Raw genomic sequence first — 18,038 nt, 5'->3', positions numbered from 1 at the left:
AATGGGTTGATTCATTCTTTCATTCACATCTCAATCTCTTATCTATTTGGGTTTAGGTACACCCATTTTCTTCTTGTGTGGATTCAAGAAAAGATCGGGATTGAGCTTGGTGCGGACTCTAAGTGTGCTTCAAAAGAAGAATGTGAAAAGCTGAAAATGAAGGTACTAGTCAAGTAGTCTGGGAAGGATTGGTTGGCTTGAGTTAGGTAAAACCTTGTACTCAGTTTTTAGTCTTCATAGTGGAGTTTTTCAATCGGTGATAGACCCATGGTTTTTTATCTCTTCAGAGGTTTTCCATGTTAAAAATTCAGTGTTCATTGTCTCTTTCTCTCACTCTACACTTTGATTTATTTTTTGTTTCTGATATCATTGATTACTTGGGCATACTTGTTGCATGGAAGAAATATGAAGTGATTTAAGTGTGATGATCCATTGAATGTCTTTAATAATTCTTTTGTTCACTTTGTTTAATGATATCATGAAGTCAATTGTTATGAGTTGAGGAGATGATTGTTCTTTTGATTTATTTTTGAAAAGTGTTGAAGCATTTGCATGTGTTTTGTGTTTTGCATTGATAAATTGTTGGGAGAGTGTTGATGCATACATTCTTGCTTGTGGATGTTATGCTTTGTTGAAAAATTGTTGGAAGAAAAGTTTCTTGACATTGAGATTGTCTAAGGTTAGGTAATCTTTGTGGGAGAATTTTTAAAGTGTTGATGCATACATCCATGAGAATTTTTAAATTTTTAAATCTCATGGAGAATTTTTAAATCCATGAGATTCACATTTTCACACATGATCATGTCTGTCACAATAGGCCACCCAATAGGTTCTCCTGAATGGTGTGATCGGAAGGCAGGGAAAAATTCAGAACTAATGAATAAAATTGAGGCAGAGCTTGAAGCTGAACTCGAACAGTTGGAAACTTTTCTTGGGACCACAGTGATTACGTTGCAAACTTATGCAAACTTAACTGATCTTGGTTCCCTTTATCTTAGAGAATTCTATTTGGAGTCTTCTCGCGTTATTCAGTTTCCCATTGAATGCTCATTTCCCTGGACGTTAGTGGATCATCTGTTAGATTCCCAGAATGCTGGTCTTCTTGGGAGTATTCTGATGCCTTTCGACATCTATAGAGATTCCGCTACACAATCTTTGTTACATTGTCGCCATCTTTGAAAAGCTCCTGGATGTTTTAAAGCATGCACGTGAATTTTTGCCATGAGATATTTCAATGGATGCATTCAATCTCGTGTTAGGACTGTGAAAACTAACGAGCAAGTCTTACTCAAAACATTGGAGCAACAGGAAAGCATGATCGAACACGTAGCAAGAACAAAGGCAAAACATGTAGACAATCACAGAAGAGAAGTGGAAGTTTATCATCTTACACGAGAACTTCATTTTGTGGGCCGCACATCTTTGTTTTTGAAAGAACAGATTTGGCTTTCAACTGTGAGATCTTTCCTTCAGGGAACCTTAATTGATCAATTTGTTGCCTGTAGTAAATCAAGGGATGTAGCTCATGAGCTTGCTTCGCAGATCTGGCTGACTGTCCTTGGCAATTTGAAGGAAAATCTACTCGAGTCCACAAGGGACGAGGTTCGTTCTGATTTGGGTTCCAATTTGAATAGGCTTCTGGACGTCTCAGATGACACTCCCCAAAGAAGCAAATAAGGAAACATACAAGGAAGGTTTCATTGATATATTACATTGAAAATTTAAGATTTCATCTGAAGGTGACACTGGACTTCAACCACAAGGGGCAAAGAGCACGAACTGTATAGAAATGGATGCACCCAGAGAGTACATGCTTTTGACTAGATATTTGGTCAGCTATATGGGCCCACTCCTAAACCCCACCACCAACACCTTCACCTAAATTACTGTCAGCACCTTGTCACCACCTTCTCCGCATGCAAGAATCCTCAGCATCATCCTTGTTAGACAGAATATCCTGGAAGAACAAAGTTAATTTCAAGTTGGTTTTAGAGTTAGCTGAAAAACATAATTTGTTGGTCTTCAATCAATGCTTTGTAAGCTCTCTTATATAAAGGAAAAACAGAGATAGAAGAAATAATAAAGATCTGCTATATTTATCTCAGAAAATACGTCTCCTCTATTCTGCCCCGTTTTTTGCTCTTTCTTTCTCCACATGCTATTTCTCATTCAAAATTTTTTAACATGGTATCGGAGCGATAGTAGCATGTGAGAGCAGTATGGTCTGGTTTGCCACAGACTTGATAGATTGGTTTTGAGAAGCTATATCTACCGCCTCAACCTTTTTGATTGCGACCACCTCTGTAACCTCCTCTAATATTTCGAGGAATGGTGGTATGACCACCTCTTGATACCTTTGGATCATTGTCTTTTCATTCATCCCCTACAAAGACTAGCAAACCTTTAGAACTTGTTCACTCATATGTGTGGGGACCGTCACATCTTCTCTCTACTGAAGGGTATAGATATTATGTTAGTTTTATTGATGATTTCACCCGGTATACCTGGATTTTTCCACCTAAGAACAAATCTGCAGTACCTTCTATATTTCTGCAGTTCAAGAAGTTTGTTGAGAATCTCCTTAAAGAAAAAAAATCAAAGCACTGCAAATAGATATGGGTGGTGAATACAAACCATTGACACAATTTTTCAATGACAATGGTATAATATTGCGACAGTTGTGTCCCTATACACATCAACAAAATGGTCGTGCGGAATGAAAACACAGGCTCATTGTTGAACTTGGTTTAACATTGTTAGCACAAGCCTTCATGCCTCTCAGTTTTTGGTGGGATGCTTTCACCACTGCAGTTTATTTAATCAACAGGTTACCTACATTACTAGTGAATAATTAGTCTCCCATGAGAAAATTATTTCATCAAGAACCTGATTACTCCTTCCTCCGTTGTTTTGGATGTGCCTGTTTTCCACACATTAAACCATATAATAAGAACAAGTTTGATTTCCATTCACTCAAATGCGAATTCATGGGTTATAGTAGTCTACACAAAGGATACAAGTGCCTAAGCTCCTCAGGAAAAATTTATATAGCATGCAATGTGGTATTTGATGAACAAACATTCCTTTTTTCCATGGGATTTTCAATTATCCTGACTCTTGGCTCTTATAAAAAAACTGAGTACAGCCTCAACTTCAAGACTTCTTGTGGTGTTACCCCAGCCTGACGAACCAAGATCATCTATTGTTCAAAAAGGCAACCTAAATATTGAAGAAGATGATACAACTAGTGCTTTAAAAAATCACTCTACATCTTACACTCCCAATGGAAACTTAAGAGAACCAACAGTCTCCCACAACTAGGACTTCCAAAAATTAGTCTACATCCCAACCAATTCCTCATAGTGACTTGCATACTGATTTGTCTATTCCTATCTTGAATACACATCCAATGACAACAAGGTCAAAGGTAGGAATATTCAAACCAAAGCTACTCATAGTTGACAGCATAGCAAGACAACCTAAGAGCGAACCCAATAGTGTTACGAAAGCTTTGAAATCTAACTAGTGTAAAAAAGCTATGGAAGTAGAGATTCAGGCACTAAATCAAAATCAAACCTAGTCTCTAGTACCTTGTCTTCCACATTATAATGTTGTTGGCCACAAATGGGTGTATAAGTTAAAATATAACCTAGATGGCTCAATTCAACGTCATAAGGCACCACTAGTAGCAAAGGGATTTTATCAAACACTAGGAGTTGATTTTTCAAAAACATTTAGCCTTGTCATAAAGCCAACTATTGTATGCATCATCTTAATTGTAGCAGTTACAAAGGGCTGGAAGATTCAACAACTTGACGTTAACAATGTTTTTTAAATGGAAAGTTGCAAGAAATAGTTTTCATGTCTCAACCTGAAGGATTTGTAGATCCAGAGAATCCCGAATATGTATGCAAACTACATAAAGCATTGTATAGACTCAAGCAAGCACCACGTGCTTGGTTTGAAGAATTATGAACTACTATCTTCAAAAGGGGTTTCAAATACTCAAAGGTTGACACATCCTTGTTTCTATATAGTGAAGGTTGTAACTCTATTTTTCTCTTTGTTTATGTGGATGATATTTTCATTACTGGGAATAATGCTAACTTAGTCACAAGACTTATTCACGATCTCAACTTCTCTCATTTTCACTCAAGGACTTGGGAGAGTTACATTATTTTCTTGGAATAGAAGCATTTTGGGATTCACAAGACTTTATCTAACTTAGTCCAAATATATCCTTGACTTGTTAAAAGGAATTAACATAGAACAAGCCAAAAGTTGCCCTACACCAGCAAGTATGGGACTATAACTATCTACTTCTAAAGGACAAAAATTGAACAATGAGAAGTTGTATTGCAACATTGTTGTAGCATTCCAATATCTCACGATCACTAGGCCAAAAATATCTTACATTGTAAACAAGTTGAGTCAATTTCTACATTGTCCAATTGATATGCATTAGAAAGCTTGTAAACAAGTATTAAAATACTTATGTGGGAGTATTGATCATGGTCAACACATTCAACCTGCCTTCCAGTTCAATCTCACTAGGTTTTTAGATGTTGATTGGGCTAGTTGTGTTGATGATTGAAGGTCTACTAGTGGATTTTGTGTTTTTCTTGGTCTTAACTTTATTTCATGGAGTTCACGTAAACAGAAAGTTGTTGCAAGGTTAAACACCAAATCAAAATATAGAGCATTATGTCACAGAATGCTTCAAATGAGCCTTCCCATGGATTTATATAGAGCCTAGGAAGCTTCTATAGACTCATACACTTATCCATTAGTGGGAAGAGTGTAGAAGATTCTAGAGATACCTAGAGAAGTCCACACATCCCTACACTATGGTGGAAGGCATGAGAAGAGTCCAAGGCTTTCTAGAAAATTTTAGAGATCTCTTGTATATTCTTATACATAGGCTTGTACATAGAATTGTGTAGGATGTTCTAGATTATTCTTGAGTTGTAAGGAACCCTCCAAGGTTCCAAAAAGTTTCTAAGGTGCTTCTAAATAGGTAAGGCCCTCATTTGGCCAAGGCACCACCCAAAACCACCCACGAACCTAACCAATCAAGCAAGTGAGTTCCCCAAACACTTGTAAAGCTTCCTTTGAGCAATAAAAGTTTCCATTATTTAAGAGCTGCCTACTACACCTTCTAAAGCTTCCAAGTCATAAGCGTCTTAGCCTAGCAAGCTAAGCATCGGGAGTAAGGCTGACTTAGCAAAATCAAGGGTTTTGACTTGTCTAAGTGTCGTACGAGCCTAGGAAAAGACTAAGTCTATGACAGTTGGTCTCAGAGCGCGGTTACGAAGCGGGCATAATAAAGGAAGCATGTCGAACTCCAACATGGATGAGACTAGTGAGCAAACACATGGGAGAGAGATCGAGCCTGCTGTAAGGGGCAAGGGTAGGAAGGATAAATCTTGTAATGCCATTGCCAACATAAAGACAAGGTTAGCCAAGATGGAGCTAGACATGGTGGACACTCGGGAGGAGCTGGACTTGATCGAGTAAGGCATGGAGAAGGGTATGAATGATCTTAGGGAACATATCTAAGACCTTTGTGAGGGGATGTTAGTCTCACAGGTTCAGCTAGTGTCGCATGAGGAGGTTGTGTCCTTCCAAGAAAAGGTCTTAAGCATGCTTGCTATCATGAAGTCAAGGATGGAGGCCTTGGCCACTCAAATGAAGTCCCGAGACCAGGAGGTCAGGCAGGAGTTGGCCATCTACAAGGTTGATGTGTCTGCACGGGTCATAGCCATACATGAGGCATCTAGGGTGGAGGTGTCGAAGCCATAAGGGTTTAGTGGCAAGTGGGATGCCAAGGAGTTGGACAACTTCTTATGGCATATGGAGCAATACTTCGAGGCTATTGCACTAACTGATGAGGTGGCTAAGGTAATGATTGCAACCTCTACCTTACTGACATAGCTATTCTATGGTGGTGTCGGAGGTTCACCGATATAGAGAAAGACATTTGCACCATAGAGACGTGGAAAGACTTCAATAGGGAAAACAAGAGGCAGTTATACCTCGAGGACATGGCTTACCTAGCTAGGAAAAACATGAGGTGTCTCAAGCACACAGGCTTAATACGCAACTATGTCAAGGAATTCTTTTCGCTCATGCTTGAGATTCCTAACATGACTAAGGAGGAGTTTCTATTCAACTTCATGGATAACCTACAAGAGTGGGTTGAGTAGGAATTAAGGCGTCGAGGTGTTCAAGACTTAGACACTGCTATGGTAGTAGTAGAGTCTTTAACGGATTACAAGGGGGGAAACTACTCCAAGGTTGAGTCTTTGGAGAATAGTCACGCCATGGGTGGTGGAGAAGAGGTTTCAAAGGACCACAATGCTCCTAGAATGGGATCTGGTAAGAAGCCTAACGTTTGGGAAGGAAATGGTAAGACAAAAAAAAAAGGAGTTTATGCTTAAATCAAATGTTTCCTATGTGATGGTCCATATTGGGCACGGGATTATCCAAAAAAGAAGGTGCTCAGTGCCATGATCGATGAGAGGGAACAGGAAGATGAAGCACATATGGGCTCGATACAGCTACTAGGTGCCCTCCAAGTCAACCCAAAGCCTAGTATGCCTAAGACCTCCTTACTATTAGGGGTGCAAGTAAATGAGGAAAAAGGAGAGCGAGCTGGAGGAGCTAAGGAGACAACTTAAGGAGTTGCTGGACGCAGGGTTCATCCAACCATCCAAGGCTCCCTATGGCGCGTCGGTCTTGTTTCAAAAGAAGCATGATGGGTCCCTACAGATGTGCATCGACTATCGGGCACTCAACAAGGTGACAGTAAAGAACAAGTACCCTATTCCGCTCATTGTTGACTTGTTCGATCAACTTGGTAGGGTGAAATACTTCACGAAGCTAGACTTGAGGTTAGGCTACTACTAAGTAATGATTACAGAGGGGATGAGCCAAAGACTACATGTTGACCAGGTATGGTTCATACGAGTTCTTAGTGATGCCCTTCGGCCTCACCAATGCCCTAGCGGCGTTTTGCACACTCATGAATAAGATCTTTCATCTCTACTTAGACAAGTTCGTGATGGTGTACTTAGATGACATAGTCATATACAGTAGCACCTTGAAGAAGCACGTAAAGCATTTAAGGAAGGTTTTTAAGATCCTAAGGTAGAATAGGTTATATGTAAAGAAAGAGAAGTGTTTTTTTGCTAAGAAAGAAGTGAGCTTCCTAGGGCATCGCATCAAAGATGGCAAGCTGATGATGGATGATAGTAAAGTGAAAGCCAGAATGGGATCCACCAACCAAGGTACCTCAACTCAGATCTTTCCTTGGTTTAGTTAATTACTACCAATGGTTCATCAAGGGTTATTCGGTAAGGGCAACTCTACTCATTGATCTTCTTAGGAAGAATAAGGCTTGGGAATGAGATGAAAGGTGCCAACAAAGCTTTCAAGATCTAAAGAAGGTTGTGACTGAGGAGTTGGTGTTGGCACTACCCGACCACACCAAGGGTTTTGAGGTACACACAGACGTCTTAGACTTTGATGTAGGGGGAGTCCTTATGCAAGATAGGTATCTGATCGCCTTCGAGGGTTGCAAGCTAAATGACATGGAGAGGTACTACACGGTGCAGGAAAATGAGATGACCGCCATCGTCCATTGCTTGCGCACCTGGAGACACTATCTTCTAAGGTTTCATTTTATAGTGAAGATCGACAATGTTGCCACTAGCTACTTCCAAACCCAGAAGAAGCTAAGTCCTAAGCAAGCCCAGGTGGTAAGACCTCCTAACCGAGTTTGATTATACCTTAGAGTATAAGCCAGGAAGCGCTAATCATGTGGCTGACGCCCTAAGCCGTAAAGCAGAACTAGCATCCATGACGAGCCAACCCTAATGAGCCATAATGGATATTTTAAGGGAGGGTTGCAACATGATCCAGTGGCTAAGAGCCTCATTGTCCTGGCTTATGAAGGGAAAACTAAGTGGTTTTGGGTGGAGGACGACCTACTCTACACTAAAAGGAGATGACTCTACATGCCTAAGTGGAGGAACATAAGGCGCTACCTGATTAAGGAGTTCCATGACACCAAGTGGGTTGGGCACCCTGGGCAACGACACACGAGGGCACTACTTGAGTTAGCTTACTATTGGCCTCAAATACTGGATGAAGTTGAGGCCTATATGAGAACTTCTCTTGTGTGCCAACAAGACAAGGTGGACCAACGACATCCTAAAGGCCTGTTGGAACCACTACCAATAGCAGCACATCCATGGGATAACATCACCATGGACTTCATCATCGGGCTAACTAAGTTGGAGGACAATGACTTTATCATAGTAGTAGTGGACAGGTTCTCTAAGTATGCAACCTTCATAGCAACCCCTACTGACTACACTATAGAGAAGATGACAAAGCTATTCTTAAAGCATGTGGTCAAGTATTGGGAGTTGCCTAAGTATATCATTAGTGATCATGACCCATGGTTCACTAGGAAGTTTTGGACGGAACTCTTCAAGCTTATGGGTTCAGAGCTTCACTTCGCCACAAGCTTTCACCCACAGACAAATGGGCAAACTAAGAGGGTGAATGCCTTACTGGAGCTATACTTGAGGCACTTCATGAGTGCCAACTAGAAGGATTGGGCTAAGTTTCTATATAGAGCCCAGTTCTCATACAACTTGCAAAGGAGTGAGGCAACCAACAAGAGCCCATTCGAGTTAGCCATAGGGCAACAACCATTAACTCCTCACACATTAACGATAGGCTATACGGGGAGAAGTCCAGTGGCTTTCAAGTTCACGAAGGGGTGGCATGAGCAAGCTGACATAGCACGCTCATACTTGGATAAGGCCACTAGGAAAATAAATAAGTGAGCTGACAAGAAGCGATGTCACACAGAGTACAAGGTTGGAGGCATGGTGTTTGTCAAGCTCCTTCCTCAACAATTCAAGTCATTAAGGCTGGTGCATAAGGGCCTTGTAATGAGGTATGAAAGACCCTTCCCCATACTTGGGAAGGTCGGCAAGGTGTCCTATAAAATTGAGTTACCACCAAGGTTGAAGATTCATCATGTCTTCCCTGTAAGTTACTTGAAACCATATCACGAAGACAAAGATGATCCAAGTCGAGGGTTTTCTAAAATGACACTTACAACGGTTGTGACCTCCTATAACAAGGACGTAGAACACATCATTGCAGACCGAGTCATTAGGAGACGAGGCGTGCCTCATGCTACGAAGTACTTAATGAAATGGAAGGGACTACTAGAAAGCGAGGCTAGTTGGGAGCCAGCAGATGCATTATGGTAGTTTCAGGAGTAGATTGAGTGATTCCAGGCTGAAAGTAGGACAAGGACGTTTGCGGCTTAGGTGGAGGAGAATGTCACATAATGCTTCAAATGAGCCTTCTCATGGGTTTATATAGAGCCTAGAAAGCTTCTGAAGACTCCTTCACTTAGCCATTAGTGGGAAGAGTGTGGAAGATTCTAGAGATACCTAGAGAACTCTATACATCCCTACACTATGGTGAAAGGCATGAGAAAAGTCCAAGGCTTTCTAGAGATCTTTTGTATATTCTTGTACATAGGCTTGTACATAGAATTGTATAGGATGTTTGATATTATTCTTGAGTTGTAAGGAACCCTCCAAGGTTCTAGAAACTTCCTAAGGTGCCTCTAAATAGGCGAGACCCTCATTTGGCCAAGGTACCACCCAAAACCACCCAAGAACCTAACCAACCAAGCAAGTGAGTTCCCCAAACACTTGTAAAGCTTCCTTTGAGCAATAAAAGTTTCCATTTTTTAAGAGTTGCCTACTATGCCTTCTAAAGCTTCCAAGTTGTGAGCGTCTTAGCCTAGTAAGCTAAGCATTGGGAATAAGGCTAACTTAGCAAGATCAAGGGTTTTGACTTGTCTAAGTGTCGCACGAGCTTAAAAAAATACTAAGTCCATGACAATTGTCTCACACAGCAACAAAGGTAACTTGGCTACAAGGCTTGCTAAGAGAACTACAAGTACCTAACTTTTCATGTCCTGTGATATGGTGTGATAACATTGGGGCAGCTTGCATTGCTGCAAATCCAATTGCACATGCCCGCACAAAACACATCAAATTAAGTAGATGTCCATTTTGTACGTGACAAAGTGCTAAAAAAGAACTGGACATTCGGTATGTACCTACAAAAGACCAAATAGCTTATATATTGACAAAACCTTTGTCTATATCCCGATTCAATACTCTTAAGGTCAAGCTCAATGTGAAGGTATCCCCATTTCACTTGAGAGGACTTGTTAGACAGAATATTCTGAAAGAACAAAGTTAGTTTCAAGTTGGTTTTAATTAGTTTCAAGTTGGTTTTAGAATTAGACCATATAGTTGATATACTGACAAAACCTTTGTCTATATCCCGATTTAATACTCTTAAGGTCAAGCTCAATGTGAAGGTATCCCCATTTTGCTTGAGGGAATGTGTTAGACAAAATATTATAGAAGAACAAAGTAGTTTTAGAGTTAGCTAAAAAAACAGAATTTGTTAGTATTCAATAGTGCTTTGTAAGCTCTCCTATATAAAGGAAAAACAAAGACAGAAGAAATGATAAAGATCTGCTATATTTATCTCAGATAATACGTCTCCTCTGTTCTGCCCTGTTTTTTACTCTCTTTTTCTCCACATTCTATTTCTCATCCAAACTCCTTAACACTCCTAGCATATAGTTTTGGCCATGCATGACCAACTCTTGTGGCCCTAGTGCAATCTTCTAAGTACCAGAAATCATTGTTCAAGTTATAAATCTCATGCACATTAGAAACAGACATAAATTTACAACAAATGAAGGGAAGATGAAGTTCATGGCAATGTTCCTACCCAGTTTTTCATTTGAGATTAACTCTGGGAATGTTCGGAAACCTGTATCTCACGTTTCATTGAGCCCTGATGATCATCAACTCCTTACCTGTGGTGTAGAGAAGGCTATCAAGTGTTGCAATATCTCTTTCGGTGAATGCCCCCACATATATGAAAAGCTGGTGTTGGCCTTGTATCCTATGATCATCAACTCCTCACCTGTGGTGTAGAGGAGCATTTGCATTGGAACTTCAGATTCTCATATTTGCGGACATGATGGTCAGCTGTGTGGGGTCCTAACACCACCAATTCTCACCCCGTGCCTTCTGTCATCTCTCCACCCTGGGCCCCACTTCTCGCATGGACATGTATGGCCACCTTGGCCCACGTGCTCTCCTTCTTTAGGCGTACAGTTCATTGGACCATATGAGTTTACTCATTTTAAAATTTTAATTTCCTTTCTTCGACTGGAATTTAGTCTCCTTTAAAATCATTCATTTAGGCATATCCCAGATTGATAAAATCCTGATTTTAATAAACTTCTTGTAGCCATTTATTTTTTTATTATTTTGGCAAGCATTTTCTTTTTTGTTATTTTCCTAGTTTTTAATATTTTTTTTCCTTGATTTTCCAATTTTAATAACATAAATAAATTTTATAACTACTAAATTAATGGAATTCATGTAATTAATCCATAAAATGAGTAGTACTGAGACCCGATATACATGAGGTACTCTTTTGTTAATTGATTATGGAATATATTGTGTTTATTAAATAAATGATTGATATAACTGTTTTCTCATAAAGCATATTATTGTTTGTTGCTAGGGTACACCCATATCTCTACCATATTTAATTATTTATTTCTTATTATTATATCCATTTGATTAACCTTAATTAGTAAAGACTTAATTTTAGGGTTTAAAGGGGTGTTACGACTTATCACCATGCATTTCCGATAAGTAAGTAACCTGACTCTGATCCAATACTAGGCATGAGCCACATCTATGCACTTGAGGAGGAGTGTTGACAATCAGAAGTAATTATCACCATACATTTGTGATAAGTAAGTAACCTGATTCAGATCCAATACTAGGCATGAGCCACATCTATGCACCAACTTGAGGAGGAGTGTTGACAATTAGAAGTAATTATCTCCAAGTTGGTTCTCCAACATTCAAGCCCCTAATTTTCCTCTACTGCTAGTTGTACATATAGACTAGAATTACTAGAATTCCTATTGTATCTCAAAAGCTATAGTTTCCTTATTGTTAGTCAATTAGTCCTAAATTATAGGATCTAAAGCTTTGAGAAAACTATCAGAGTCTTCTCCTTACAAACTCTGTATTTTTTACTTAATGCATATACCGTCCCCGACCCCCCACTTCCAATTCAAATATGTGAAATCTAACTTATGGAAGGATGTCATCTTCCATGTTTCAACATTGTTCCCTTGTCCCCCTTTTATACTTTTGAACCATGAAAAAGATAAGAAGTACAATAGCCAGGGAAGCAGTTAGGGTGAAAGATATAATCATGACAAGGTAATTGGTTGACAATTTAGAGGAGCTACTGGCTTTAGCGTAGCAACTGTTCAGAATTGGAATATTGACACACAGATTGGGATTGTTCAAGAAACTCTTTTCGTATCCCCACTCTTTAAAGGCAGGTGGCATTTCCCCAGAGAGATTGTTGGATGAAAGGTTAAAGGTATTAGGCACGAAATGGCTGAATTCAAGGAGATTTCACTTGAGAATTGGTTTTCAGATAGGTCAAGAAACACGAGGCTAGGTAAAGATCCAATGGCCTTTGGAATTGGGCCAGAGAGATGATTTGTTGAAAAATTCAAAGCAATTAGTGACTTCCAGGAGACTATATCATGAGGAAGTTGGTCTGATAATTAATTCCATCAAGCGACAGAGTAGATATGGATGGAAGACTTGTCAATTCCACTGGAATTTCTCCTGATAAAATGATTATTGCTTGCCTTGAACACCGATAGATTCAACAAAGAAGACGATATTCCGGCAGGTATTGGACCAGACCACCTGTTATTGCTCACATCTAACTCAACTATATTCACCAAAGAAGATATTCGGGCAGGAATTGGACCAGACAACCCGTTATTGCTCACATCTGACTTAACCACATTCACCAAAGAAGATATTCCAGCAGGAATTGGACCAGACAAACGGTTATTGCTTGCAGAGAACACAGCCAGGTTAACCCAAGAAGAGATTTCAGTAGAACTAGAGAACTTGTTATTAATATACACCATTGTCAACTTGCTTCCCAATTTACTTGGAAGTGTCGTCGAGAACGAATTTCCACCTTACATCACCCATACAATGTCCGGGGATGTCCAAATGCTGGAAGGAATCTTGCTGGAAAAGCCATTGTTGGACATCCAGAAGAGAGTGTGACCAGCCACGCGCATGAAACCTCGTTGGTTCGGATTAACCTGGGAAAGGCTGGACAACGATCGACCCAACAGCCGGAGGAGCTGGAGCGTAAGTATGAGAAGCTGGCGGCCGAAATAAAGCAGATCAAGCCGCAAACAAGCTCTCCTGTCGGGATCACACGGAACTGGAGAAATGTACTCAAATCCCCGTTCTCTTTGCGTCTACTACAAAAAGAACTGCCTACTCACTATGTCTGTTGGCACCCGCATTTTCCTAACAGGAGAAACTGCGCGGAAAAGCCGGATAGTGCAACGTAAGAATATGCGTGACACTGAAAGTGGAGTGAGTAGCACAAAAATAGAGTAGAAGTGGGTGGAATGCCTGGAGAAACGGGACAGCCCCTACCCATTATGGGGAAACGTGGGTAGTTAAGAGGAGCAGTTCCAAACGTGGGAAACACCCCTCAACGGTGCGGAGTGGCAGTTACAGTTATGATTTCCCCAAAAAAAAAAATCTTGTGGTTTTGAATTCTATAACTTCAAAATAGTGCTTCCTCTCCTGATGATTGTTAAGATTTTTTTTAGTCGGAGGAGCATTGGCAATTAAAAATAATCTTTGGCGATAGCTTCTTCCAGTTCTTTAAATTCCCAGCATCATCTGCTGAATATGGCCCTGAAATGTAAAGGAAACCAGTATTAATTAATTCTACAGTGCCCGAACCATCTTCTCCCACTCATCCGCCCAAAGTATTCGCCATAGAAGATTAACTTTATATGGCTAAGTTGATTTTCAATGCCATTATGAGTTTTTCAAATCCCACAATTAAAAGCTAGACAATATACGAGGGCTTGCAAAGAAATATAGGAACTTTATACCTCTGTTTGGGAATAATTTTTTAAAATTGTTCTATGATAATTTATTAAACAAAAAACTATTTATAATCTAAAATATTCTTAATCTATTTTTCATAATTTTAAATATATTTTTAAAATAATTTTTATATATAATATTTTATTTTTAATTACTTTTTATATTTATATAATTATTTTTTTAAAATAATCTTAAGAAAATAAGTGAACAATAAAAAATAACTAAAAAAAATGTTGTTTGAAAATATTTTATTTTCTATTTTTAAGAAAAAAAAAAGCTATTGGAAAAATAGTAATCAATGTTAGAGTTTAGTATGAGTTTCCATTTGGAAAAAGATGGAGTGCATGTAAAGAAAACAAAGGCCGAAACTGTAGGGGCTTCCGTGTGGCCACATGGCAAGTCACCTTTACTCCACATGGCATCCTTCTATCCCTGTCCGGACAAGCATAACTAGGTTGGAATGTCCAACTCGGCCTATGAGTATTCGGTTATGTTATGTTCTTCTAAGACCGCACGATGCATTTCGAATAGGTTTCCTAATCCACTCCCATGAGCAATCATTCTCCTCATGCCAGAAGTACGCTTCATGGGACGTCACCCTGTCTCCGCAGGCGACCTACTACATGCTGCACCATATCGTCTGCAAACTAAGATGACAAGTGAGTCATCAAGTCACCCCTACTAGCAATCCCTGTCAGCTGCCTAAAGGGTGATGATTGCTCTGGCATCAACTGTACTATCATCATGACTGCGAAAGTCAAAAAGTCATCTCAGCACAGATGTGACACCGTTCCAGACACTATAAAAGCCCTCCTCAGCCCAAAATCAAGGTACGTGCGCAATACAGACTCCTTTAGCTCCTAAAAGGGGACAATCTCTCAAATTGACTTTAATCATCTGACTTGGGCTTCGGAGGGTGTGTCCAGATAACCTGTCCAGACATCTTTTGCAGGGAAGAAGGGAGAAGTACCGCTCCTAGTTGGCCTGGCTTCAAACCTCGAGAATGAGGGACCTTACCAATTTGAGTCTCTTCATAGAGCAGTTAAATGAGCACAATAGTAAGAGAGAGAAATGTATGAGTAGACAGAAAAGGGGAGAAAGCAGAACCTATATAAATGTCATTTTGAAGAACTTTGATGTCATCTTTGTTAGCAGTGATGGGAAAGGGGCAACTAGTGCATGTATGCTAAAAGAAGTTATTTTGACATAATATTCTCTATGTTTGCAAGCATTTTTGTCAACAGTGATCGGGAAAGGGCAACTACTACATATATTACAAACTTAACGGTTTTATGCATTAACCATAATACTGGGAAAGGATATGGTTAAGATGTGTTCTAAAAATTTGTTAAATTTTGTTGTTTGTAGCCAGATTTTAAACAGGCATGATCATTGCAATCAAGCAAGAAGACTAAAAAGGCACATAAGGAGCGTTGGATTGTCCAATGTAGGTTGGTGGACAACAACAGCCATGAAGTGGGCCACTAAAAGGGATATTCATCAGTAGGGTACAACCTAGAACCACAATGGCCCAAGTAGTCATATCATACCAATATTAGAAGGGAAGACTAGGACTCCAGGAAATTTAAGTTCCAGAAAGATGAAACTCACAAATAGACTCACTTAAAGGAGTCTAGAGGGAATATGATTTTATACTAAAACTCAGGGTTTTTCTCATAAATAAAGATGTCCAACCCTCAGCAGAAGGACATAATTCTCTTATTTCCATTTAGGTCTTCTCTTTGGGAATAAAAGCTTTCATGACATGTTCATGCCACTTTTTGTTTGAGAAGCTTCACTGGAAGGTAGAGGCTAAAGCAGTAGTAAATAGCTTTAAAATTAAAGGAAGTTGTTATCATAAGATGGAATGATGAAGTGCTAGCACAAAGGCAAAGGAAGCAAATTAAGCGTACTATTAACTAGAGAAAAAAGAAGTAATAATGAGGAATTTGTTTATAAGGACTACCTGCAAAGACAAAGTAAAGACTACCACCCTCGTCATAATTTGTGTCAATATTATTTTCAATTTTTGCTTCCTCTCACTGGTTCAAATAGCCCACTATGGCAAAATATTCTTTTCCTTTTGTTTTCTTAGACATTTTGACTTAGAGAGTTACTCAAAATTAGAAATCAATACAACATTCTTGTAAAAACTACCATATGGAACTTTTATACCATACAATAGATAACATGGTACTTGTTCATGGGGCACATCTCATCACGTCAAAAGACTCTAGTTCAGGTAGAGTAAACCAGGGGTATATCTTTTGTTCACTATTTATATAAAATGGTATCAATTTTCATATTTAAAAAGCCTATGCTACTAAATTTTTCCAATCCTATTGTCTTTACTTTCTCCAGTTATATAATTTCATGACCCAAGCTCCCAAGTTTTTGCAATGAATTAGAGACATGTAAATGAGGGACGTTCCTTTGGGAGTTCAAAGTCCTTTTCCTTTAATCAAGTGGGAAGCAGAAATTACCCTATATTATCCACATGCTTGAAGAAAAGGAAGAAAATCCTTACAGGAAACATTATGCTTCAGTTTCTTCACTCCTGTGAGATGATTGATATAAGCTACTGGGATAGAAAGCTACTTAACTTCTTCACAATCCAAAGCAAGATGTTCTTGTCAAGTCCACTAGAGATCTAGAAAAATAATGCAAATTGATGGCTTTCTCCATTTCCATCTCTCCACAGGTAAGCAACTAAACTTCAAGGCCAAGATGAGACATCTTCTCACTTAATTTTACAACTAATTTAAGATTCGTCATCCCAACAATAGGAAATAAGTTGAATTTACAGATAATTGCATGAATTCTGTCCAAAGGGAGAAAAATATGCATCATATTTGTCATCAAGAATGTCTTAATCCATTCCTTATTGTTTTGATATCCACCTAAAAGAATTATATCCATATAGAGATATTGTGTTTAACTACTTACTGGCATGCCGATGTAAACTATTCTCCCATGGACAAGCAGGGAAGACAAGTCTGGTGGAGGCCTCCTTGGCCTATGCTCATTGTACGAGATGGATCTTTCCACCTAATTTAAGATTTTCAAAAAATTAAATCATAAAATAAAATAAAACCCATTAATAATTTGAACAGGTTTTTCTGGAGAGCACAGACCCAGAAACAAAATTGGGAATTCAAGCGGTCAAACCGTACACGACTGCTTTCTGTTTTAGAAGCATAAATTCCACAACGGGAAAACTAAATTTCTCAAAATAATCCCACGAATTTCAATATTGCCCACCCAAACATCGGTAAAAAAACACAAACCCAGCAGCACCAAGCATTAAAAAAGAAAAGAGAAAAAAAAAAAAAACCACATCAATTGTAGAGATTCCTAGAATTTCAGAAAAATAAAAACAAAATTTAAGATCAACGGTTCGGATAAATAACCAACCAACCCACAAACCTCCAAATTAACCAAACAAAAAACATAATTAAAAAAAAAAAAAAAAAAACTTCAATTCATTAGTGCAACTGGATTTCTGTTTCACATATTAAAAATAAACAGCTCCCAATCCTGGCTGCTTGTACTAAGTTACCAACTCTCAATAACCGAAAAAAAAGATTAAAATTAAAGCTCCCATCGTGCATTTTGCTAGGGAACCCAGCCATTGGCTTAATTTACAATCAAACCAAGATATCGTCATCTTTGTTGAGCTTGTGACATAGCTACACCTACTTCCGGACAGTTTAATGCAAGAACTAAAAAAAAAAAAAGGATGAGGATCCCAATGAGACATAAAAGATCATTCATACATAGCATAGTCTAAGCGAACCGTAATATCCGGATTTTTAAGGACACGTTAGATTCTTGGACTATAAAGTTTTTCATAAAATTGTGGGTCAAATGTTAAAAGAAAAAAAAAAGTGGTGAAGATCCACATGTTAGTATCTAATTAGGAAAGATTTTAGAAAAGTT

At 38.9% G+C, this 18,038-nt stretch overlaps 1 protein-coding gene across 1 annotated transcript; it reads left to right on the top strand.

Moving 5' to 3' along the window:
* The first annotated feature begins 6,633 nt into the window (after positions 1 to 6,633).
* Positions 6,634 to 7,784, top strand: LOC117912645. Its single transcript, XM_034827334.1, has 2 exons — positions 6,634 to 6,893; positions 7,418 to 7,784. The coding sequence occupies exons 1-2, from the start codon at positions 6,634 to 6,636 to the stop codon at positions 7,782 to 7,784; spliced, it is 627 nt and encodes a 208-aa protein (XP_034683225.1).
* The last annotated feature ends 10,254 nt before the right edge of the window (positions 7,785 to 18,038 follow it).

This window comes from Vitis riparia, chromosome 4, assembly GCF_004353265.1.
Source record: "Vitis riparia cultivar Riparia Gloire de Montpellier isolate 1030 chromosome 4, EGFV_Vit.rip_1.0, whole genome shotgun sequence".
Classification (NCBI taxonomy): domain Eukaryota; kingdom Viridiplantae; phylum Streptophyta; class Magnoliopsida; order Vitales; family Vitaceae; genus Vitis; species Vitis riparia.
Note: the sequence above shows the minus strand (reverse complement) of the source record. Positions and strands in the feature narration are given on the sequence as shown.